The sequence below is a fragment of the Pezoporus occidentalis genome, unplaced genomic scaffold, assembly GCF_034315485.1.
Source record: "Pezoporus occidentalis ecotype Australia unplaced genomic scaffold, CSIRO_AGI_Poc_V1 ctg276, whole genome shotgun sequence".
NCBI lineage: Eukaryota > Metazoa > Chordata > Aves > Psittaciformes > Psittacidae > Pezoporus > Pezoporus occidentalis.
In genome coordinates, this window is record NW_026914675.1 from 39,457 (window position 1) to 48,558 (window position 9,102).

The following is a 9,102-nucleotide window of genomic DNA, read 5'->3' on the forward strand; positions in this document are numbered from 1 at the left end:
TTACTCACTGCCCTTAGTGACTCTGCAGCTGGTGGGAGGCTGAGCAATGGAAGGACAACTTCCAGCCCAGCCCCGACCCTTCTGGTCCTTAAAATGAAACCAAGTGAAGCACAAAACCTCTATGCTGAGAAAAGCAAAGTTGTTGCAATCAGAGGCACACTAATCCTGCCTGAGAAGCAAAGCCTGGTGTGGTGCAGCACTCAGGTTACTACAGCTAATGCTAATCTCCCATCACAAACTTACCAACTCCCTTCTAGTACACTCATCAACAAGAAGTACTGCAACTAGCAGTGGTTACTCCCAGTTGTGTAACAAGTCACAGAAGCAGCTTTCACCTCACTAACATGCTCTATCTGGCAGAGGCACTCCAGCATATATTCTGTTCTCTCTTGTTGGCTTGGCTTGCATCAGAGGGTGTTCAGGAGAAGCACAGCACCACCAGTTCAGCAGCTTCAGAGCAGGGGCTGCACTTCATGACCACTGGTGAGAGAACACCATTATCCCAGTCCTAGGCCAGAACCAACCCAGATACAAATGGAAATTCCAAAGTCTTTTATTGCAGCCCTGCCGAGGGCTGGACTCGGCCTCATCCCACAGCCAACATGGGACGGAGAGAATCACAACCCTGGAGAATGGGGACGCTATTTGACAAGGTCCTTCACGTACTTCCAGCCTTCTGCAGTGTATTCACAGGCCCTGGTGGGAGCCACGGACAAGGCAGACATCACCATCCGTACTCCTGCAGGGAGAGCAGAGCACAGTTATCCCCAGAGCATCCTTCCAGCCACATTTCCTAACGTTATTCTAGCATTGGAGATCTCTTTAAACACAGAGAGAAAGATCTAGCTCCAGCTCAGAAGCTTTCAAGCACACTGAGGCCTGAATGATTTCTTGGGTTAGGTTTTATTGCTCAGTAGCACTCGGGACACAAGGAAATCCCAATTTAGGACCTGTGTAAGGGATAGACAGTTGAACCAAAGGACTGAGCTAACTTCCATCGCACTTCCAGCTCTGCCATGGGTGACGTTGGAGATGTCACAGTATTTGTGGACGGTGCTCCTTCCCAATTATATGAAATCAAGTCCAAAGTCACTCAATGTGTCAGTAGCAAAACCTGGAGCTTCCTTAGTCCCAATGCTCACTCCACCAGGCTGGAACATCTATCGCCTCCTTCCCCATCATTCCATTTAGCACGGTATTGAAACAAGACTGGTATAAGCTACAACCCTCCTGGCCCTTGCTCCTTTCACAGTTGGGTGTGAAGTTATTTTACCTTTATTCCAGGAATCGGAAGGGGAAAACTCAAGTTTTGGAATAGGTGGGAGCTAGAAAGAGAGAAGAGAGAGGAAATATCAGCACTCAAGGGGTTTCCCTTATAACAGGATCCACATCACCTTGACCTCAGCTCTCAAAGACACTGGGATGCCTACTCTTCATGAGTCCCAAATGGGATCAGACATGAGGCTTAAAGCTGCTCCTTCCCCCATTACAATGCAGGGCAAAAGGCAGGACTCCTGAAAACCCGTCTCTCCCCTACATTTCAAGTTTCATCCTCCTTCCATTTCAATGCTCACCAAAACATTTTCAATGCTTCAACAGCAAAATTCCCACCGGCATCACTAGAACCGCAATATCACCCCAGTGTTCTCTCCCCCTCATTCCGAGGACGTGGTTGTGTGGCTGCACAGCCCTTACCTCCCAGCCTGTGTAACTTATCCACTCCTGGATGGCTGGAGGCAGCGCTGCTTGAGCTTTCCTGAAGGCTTCAGCACCTTGTGTGCCGCTGCCCAGCAGCCCCTGGTCGTACGCCACATACACAGCACCCCCAGCCAGGCCTCCTTTGATGACAAACCTGCAGGAATCCAAATCAGCAACAGTTCAGTCCCTGTTATAACTATCAATGCATCTCTCAATGACCATCAAAGGGAGGTTATTGATAAATCTGAGGGTCACCAATATTCCAATGGCTCTTGCTGTCTTCACAGAATACATGGGTTGGGTTGAAGGGACCTTAAAGCTCCTCCAGCCCTAGACCCTGCCACGAGCAGGGACCCCTTCCACTGGAGCAGCTTGCTCCAAGCCCCTGTGTCCAACCTGCCCTTGAACACTGCCAGGGATGGGGCAGCCACAGCTTCTCTGGGCACCCTGTGCCAGCACCTCAGCACCCTCCCAGGGAGAGCTTCTGCCTAAGAGCTCATCTCAGTCTCCCCTCTGGCAGGTTCAAGCCATTCCCCTTGCCCTTGCCCTGTCCCTACAGGCCCTTGTCCCAAGCCCCTCTCCAGGTTTCCTGCAGCCCCTTTTGGCACCGGAAGGCTACTATAGCACATATATATATACATATAAACCACACAGAGCCATTGAGAGAGGCAAGAGAGAGCCAACATCAAACCCATGCACTCACGAGTGTTTGGGGCAAGGGGATTTCCCCGTTTTCCATCCACCTCTCCCATTCTCCCCCTTCCCCCGGTCCCTGTGCTCCGCGGCTGCTCCCTCGGCAGCCAAACGCTGCCGAACCCACCGGACACACGTGGAGCCGCTGCCGGCGGAGGCCGCGGCGCCGCACGGGGTCAAGGGCGCTACAAGGCCGAGCCGGGCGCCTGGACACAGGCCCGGGGGAAGGCCCCGGGGGCGGTGAGCGGCGGCTGCGGGGCGCTGCGGGGCCCGGGGCGAAGGGGGGGGACGCGAACCCTCGGTCCAGGGCTCCGCGGGGAGCGGGGACTCACTTGAGCACGGGGACGAGCCTGGCGGCCATGACGGCGGCGGCGGGGGGGCGGTGGGAACTGGTCACGTGGCACGGGAAGCCCCGCCCCCCCTCTTGGTGCCATGGCAACGGGGCGGGGCCTCGCTGAGGGGAGCGGCTGAGGGGGCGGTGGGGGCTGCGGCCGTGCTCTGTCGCGACATGTCGGGAGCAGGGCTCGCGCTGTCTCAGCCCCGCTGCTTCCTATCGGCACCGCCGCTTGTCCGCTGTGCTGCGGAGTGAGGAGCCCCGGTTACCCCGAGGTACGGCCCGCTGCGGCGGCTGCGGTCGGCGCTGGGTCTCCAGGCTTAATCCCAAGGCAGGTTCGGAGCAGGCCGCGTGTGGTGCTTTGTGCGCCGTGAAGCGAGCAGGAGATGGGCTGGAGTGCTGCCGTCCTCCTGCTGCTGACAGGGCATGAAATGGGGATGGGCAGGAATGAGAATGGATGGAAATAGAAGCCATGTGCTAGCAAATCACGTTCTGCTTTTAACTTCAAGATCTATATTAGAACCTTTCAGCTATTCAGCATCACGCTTGTCCCTATACGTTCCCTGGTTGTCTTCTCCAGGCCACACTCCTGCAAAGAACTCAGGCCATGGTCATCTGTGTACCCTGGGTGAGACTGGAATCCCATTCCCTCACTAAGCATTGGGCACATCCTCCCGTGCTGCCCCCCAAACAGCCCTAATTGTGTGCAGAACAAGTGAGTTTTGCAGAAGACACCTCCCAGAGCTGTGCAAAACCTCCTCTGTTGGCTATATTCTGGCTACTAAAAGGTGTGTGAAGACAGCAACCCTCACAGAGAGCCAGCCTGGTTTATGGTGCTCTCCTTAGGAAGGGGATGCTGGTGGTGTCCGGAAGTTTTGGTCCCGACTCAAGGTTTGGTGGGACAAATCCAGGTGGAAATCCCTCACCTGTCCCCCTGCCTCAGCCACCACTGGGTAATGCAAGCATGGCAGAGCCCAGCTGGGTGTGATCTCTCAGCTCCATTTGCTCTCTGTTGTGAAGTCTTGGGGGCAGCTGCAGGTAACGTTCTTTTGGGCAAGAGAGGATCATTTATTCATTTCACTTTCTTTTTATTACCTTTTACTGTTCAGATTGGATGTGTTTTTACGTCAAATGCGCCTATGAGAACCTGGATGCAGCAATGCAGAATAGCGAAGGCTTTGACTGTGAACTTAGACTGTCAGCTCATGGTTGAAATGAGGACCTGGTGCTGACTCCACAAGTGCAGTGTTGCACTGGGGACATGCATTTTCCAACCCTAACTGTTCTATGAGTCTGCCTTGGGAGACATGGTTTAGTGTGTGGTGTCTTTGCCCATGCAGGGCGTTGGAACTGGATGACCTTAAGGTCCTTTCCAACCTAAACCGTGCTATGATTCTATGATTTGCAGGGTAATTCCCCCAGTCCAGTTCATTTAAGACACATTGAATGGCACAAGCAGCTGTCCTGGAGCAAGTGGAAGCTGAGGAAAGACTCATTGAGCAAGACAGGAAGATCAAGGAGATGATTTTGGGAGCTCTTCTGCTTCCTGTCCTCTTTGGATCCCTCCTCTCGTCCAAGAGCAGGTTTCAGTCTCTCCAGGGTTGCTCCCTCTGGGCAGGGAGTTGCACTGCATGGCACAGCCAAGCTCTGCCCTTTCTTGGGCCCATGTGAACCATTCCCAGGAGTGGTGTTCCCTGCCTTCCACAGGGACACAACAGCTTTGCAGCTTCTTATCAAAGTGCTGATTGTCCCTGTCCTCACTGTCTTCCATTCCTGACAAAGGTGGCTCCCTGTGGACTCTTCCCAGCTCTTCTCTGCTAAGCAGGACACAAAAGGTCTTTCCATGTCTCTTGCAGGTTGGCTTCCAGCCTCAGAGGAAGGAGATTGCAGTATTTGGGCTGGAGCCCTCAGCTTCAAGGCTTCACTTTGCTCTTCACAACGTGGAGGGATATGAAGCCCGCTGGAAAAGTGCTTTGTGCTACAGCGTTTGTAATTGGGTTCCTTGCTGTCTTCTGGAAAGATTCCTTTAAGCCAGGTAGGCTCAGCAAGGGGGATCATTCCAAACTGGAATGGAAATCACAGGAGAGAAACCCTGACTGGTGGTCTCGTTCCTGCCCGGAGTCTTACCAGAGCTGGGAGCTTCATTCCCAGAAATAAAGGGAAGCTTGAAACAAAGAGGAAGACAAAATCTTCTGACAGCATTTCTAAGGGACCCTGCTGTCTGGGCGGGGAGGAATGACCTGTACTTTGCCACTTACACCCTTCTGCTTTAGAGCTCTGCCAATAGTTGCTTCCTTCACTTACTTCTCTCTCTCTTATTCTCTTTCCCATATACAAGAGAGCTTGTCTGGTGCCCGTATCCTCCTGACTGGAGCCAGTGCTGGCATTGGAGAGCAGATGGCATATCATTATGCCAGATTTGGTGCTGAAATAGTTTTGACTGCTCGGAGGGAAGCTGTGCTGCAGAAGGTAAGAACTTCCTGCTGGGGGGGAAGACAAAGAGGTGTGCACTTGTACCAGAAAACCCCCCCACCACCACCAAAGCAGTTGTCAGTGGGATAGATTCTCCTTCAGAGCTGCTGTTGAACAAAACCAGCTTAGTTACTGGTGGTGTTTCAGCAAAAAGCTAAACTGTGTGTCATTACTGGGCATCCTCACATCCTCAGCGAAGGAGCTATGAAAGATGAACACTGCTAGAGCCTTGCTAGGTATTCTGGCAGAAGAAGAACTTAATGTAAAGCCTAAGCCTTATTCCAGCAGAGTTCTCCAGAAGACGACTCTCTTTTTCAGGTGAATCTTGATCCTTTTCCAAAGTAGAGTGAATCTGCATCCTGCTAAGAGTTAACTGTCTGGTTAAACAAAGTCTGGATGCCAAATGAGCTCTCAGTGGGCTGAATAGAGCTAGATTTAAAGTTAAAGTGTGTTTCTGTTCAGAATTGACTGTCACTGACTGTGTATGATGGGGAAACCCCAGTGCCTTAGAGTGTCCTTACTTCTGTTCTCCCCGCTCCCAGTCCATGGTGTTTAACCTCTGGCTGTGTGTTCTTCTTCTTCAAGGTGATGGAGAAGTGCCTGACACTTGGAGCAAAGAAAATATTTTATATCCCTGCAGATATGTCAAACCCTTTAGAGCCTGAAAAGGTGGTTCAGTTTGCTGTCCAAAAGCTGGGTAAGCAGCTGGGCATCTCTTTTGGCTTCCAATATACAGACAGTTCTCATTCCTATAGGAGCTTTCTGCTTCAGTTTCCCCATGTTCCTTGCTGGGAGGGATGCTCAGGACTGGGGGGTGTGGGGTTTGGGAGTTCCAGTCTGGGTGTAACTGTCTTTTAGCTGCTTTTCATGCTGGAGGAGAAGAGTGTGGAGAAAGGACTGGTTGGGGCTGGCCCCTTGCTTTGAGTGCTTCCCCTGTCCACAGGGGGCCTGGATTACCTGGTGCTGAACCACATTGGCATGACCCGTTTCCAGATGTGGGATGGAGATGTGGAGTACACCCGCTGGCTCATGCAGGTGAGGATTCCCAGCAGGAAGAGCTCACTTGGAACTGGGTGAGTCTGGTTTCTCCTGGGATGGCTTTGGGAAGCTCAAAGGCAAATTCAAGCCTGTGGCAATGGTTGAGAGCAAACCTTTTCTTTCATTGGTGTTTCAAGGGGTTTCAAGGCTTCGTTACTGATTTGCTCCAGTCTTGTATGTGTGTGGGGGGAAATGTCTGGGAAGAACTTCATTTCTCTCCTTCCTTCTGTCCTTCTTATCTCCCATTAGCCCAGGGACTGATGGAAGCTGCTTCTGGCTCATGCTGACCTTCCCTCCAAACCCTCCTGCTTCTTCCATGTCTACTTTTCCCATTCCATTCCAGGTGAATTTCTTCAGTTACGTGGCACTCGCAACAGCAGCTCTGCCCACCCTGGAGAAGAATCAAGGCTCTCTGGTGGTTGTTTCTTCCCTCACAGGTTGGTGGCTTTAACTGCCATACCGTTGCTCTTGTGGACATGGTGGTTCCCAACACGTCGTGTTTCCCTGTGTCCTTCAACCCCTCAACCCCTTTTCAAGCTGTGCATTTTATAGCAGCAAACAGGACAGTGGCTGCTCTTGTTTTCTGGAGACCTTCTTTGTGTGGCAAAGGAACGTTGCTATTTGTTCACCGTGTGCCCAGATCTGCTTCCTTGGCTCCTGCCCCTCACAGCCAGGCCCATCCCTCCTGTGTTTCTATCATCTCCCTACTCTAAAACCTTCTGGCTTTGGCCATCAGGAGGCTGCTGAGTAGCTGCACTGCCTGTTTGGGATGGAAAAGCAAGAGAAAGGCTTCAGTGTGCACTCCAGGGAGCTGCATCACCATACACAGCTTCAGGCTTGTCCCTGCCCTGTGCCCTGACGTGCCCTGGTATCATGGTCCACGTGTTTGCATGTCATGGGGAGGGAAGGCTGCAGCAGAGCAGCTTTTTAGCGCAGCGTGGACCTGGTTACTGGGTAAGTTAAAAGACAATTCCTTCCTTTCTCCAGGAGGTGGCTCCTGCGCTGGGATGCGCTCCCACAGCCGGCTGGAATTGCCTCAGTGCCTATTTGTGACTAGAAATAGAGGCGAACTCACCCAAACCAAACATGGGTCGATGATGCAGGATGATCCAGGTTCCCCCTCCATGGTACCATCCTCCTTCCAGCCAGTCTCCCGATGTTTTCCATTCTTTCCTTTTCCTTCCCAGGGAAAATCCCCACTCCCTTCACCACTTCTTACTCTGCCACCAAGTTCGCCCTGGATGGATTCTTCAGCTCGCTGCGCCACGAGCTCTCCATGCAGAAGAAGAACATCTCAGTCACACTCTGCATCCTGGGCCTGATCGACACCGAATCGGCCTTGGAGAGCACCAGGTACGTGTGGGGAGGAGGCTGGGATGGAGCAAAACCTGCACCACAACCGCTTTATGGGGGGGTGAGCCTCCATTCGGATGTGTAACGGGATGAGTTCACCTCTTGGGTGCATCGTGGGGGTTCTGTGTCCACCTCAACGTGAGCATGTCGAACGCTGGGGGGTCAGTGTGCACAGGCACACCCCCTGCCATGGGCTGCCTGGCTGGGGGTGATGCTCTGGCTGTTTGCTTCCAGGGGGAAGGTGTCTCTTTCTGCTTCTCCTGCTCCCGATGCAGCGCTCGCCATCATCCAGGGGGGAGCCATGCGTGTGAGGGAGGTTTTCTACCCAGGCTGGCTGCACCTCGTGTGCTGCCTCGGCGTGCTCTTCCCCTGTGACCCCATTCTACAGAGCTTCTACAGTCCTTAGGAGGCCCAGGCTCCTCTCCTATCCCTTTGAATCCCATTCCTGCCCTGGTGGTGGCAAAGTACCATTAGCTCTTTCCAAAAGACTCTTCCTGGGCTCCCTCTAATCCTACCTCAGCCACATGGTGCTCCCAGTTCACTCCATCTTAGTCCTCCACCATCTCCCCTCCTTCAGCCTCACCTCATCTCTGGTTTTACCACCTCCAGTCTTCCCTCAGCTCCAGCTTTAAGCTCGGTTTTACAGCAGGTCCTGGAATGCCTGGGCATTCCTGGGCCATCCTCCTCCACCGCTTCATGGGTTTGGGGGATTCTGTGAAACTTCTTGTTTCTTAGAAACAGAATTTTCCTGGTGATTTTAATTAAACTATTTTTTATATGGTTGTTGGTGTCACATGTTGGTGCTTCCAGGCTGGGACCTGGCCTCTGAGCACAGGCCCTGGGGTAGATGTTTGCTCTTGTTAAATCAGCTCTTCCTTGCTGTAAATGCCACGATGGGTTCATGATTCCTGCATTGGAGAAAGAACACAGAGGGAATTCTTCCCTAACACATTATTCCTAGGAATACATGTCATGGTAGCTAAGAAAAAGCAGGTTTTGCTTGAATCCTCCTGGGCTGGGGCTGGATAGAAGCTCCTCCATGGACTCCTCAGTGGCTGAGGGGATGGTTATGGTGTTGCTCCTTAATCCTGAAGGAACTTTAAGGAGCTTTGAAAACTGAATATTGTGTAGGAACAGGTTAACAGTGTTGGAATTGATTGGAATAGCTAAATACTGCTTTAAGCCCAGGCCTAAAGTAGAGTATGGAGCTAAGGAAGAAGTTCTTCCCTATGAGGCTGGTGGACAGCAAAGCTGTGGCTGCCCCATCCCTGGCAGTGTTCAAGGGCAGGTTGGACACAGGGGCTTGGAGCAAGCTGCTCCAGTGGAAGGGGTCCCTGCCCGTGGCAGGGGTTGGAGCTGGAGGAGCTTTAAGGTCCCTTCCAACCCAAACCAAGCTGGGATTCCACGATCCCTCCCCTATGAAAGGCTTTGGAATGTGACCGCGTTTCCCTCCCTGCAGGGCTTTGCTGAGTGTCCCCCGCGGCAGCCCCAGCTCAGAGCAGCTCGACCAGGAC

The 9,102-nt window shown here is 52.7% G+C and overlaps 2 protein-coding genes across 2 annotated transcripts; one reads left to right on the forward strand and one right to left on the reverse strand.

Annotated features, from left to right (window-relative positions):
* Window positions 1-537: 537 nt before the first annotated feature.
* Window positions 538-2,830, reverse strand: MICOS13 (mitochondrial contact site and cristae organizing system subunit 13). Its single transcript, XM_062625018.1, has 4 exons — window positions 2,724-2,830; window positions 1,696-1,852; window positions 1,274-1,325; window positions 538-739 (listed from the first exon to the last, which is right to left on the reverse strand). Exons 1-4 carry the CDS (start codon window positions 2,750-2,752, stop codon window positions 642-644), a joined length of 336 nt encoding a protein of 111 aa, XP_062481002.1. The 5' UTR covers window positions 2,753-2,830; the 3' UTR covers window positions 538-641.
* Window positions 2,831-2,855: 25 nt separating this feature from the next.
* HSD11B1L (hydroxysteroid 11-beta dehydrogenase 1 like) lies at window positions 2,856-8,369 on the forward strand. The gene is made up of 8 exons (XM_062625015.1): window positions 2,856-3,000; window positions 4,582-4,760; window positions 5,064-5,194; window positions 5,783-5,894; window positions 6,141-6,232; window positions 6,579-6,672; window positions 7,423-7,588; window positions 7,823-8,369. Exons 2-8 carry the CDS (start codon window positions 4,676-4,678, stop codon window positions 7,992-7,994), a joined length of 852 nt encoding a protein of 283 aa, XP_062480999.1. The 5' UTR covers window positions 2,856-3,000; window positions 4,582-4,675; the 3' UTR covers window positions 7,995-8,369.
* The last annotated feature ends 733 nt before the right edge of the window (window positions 8,370-9,102 follow it).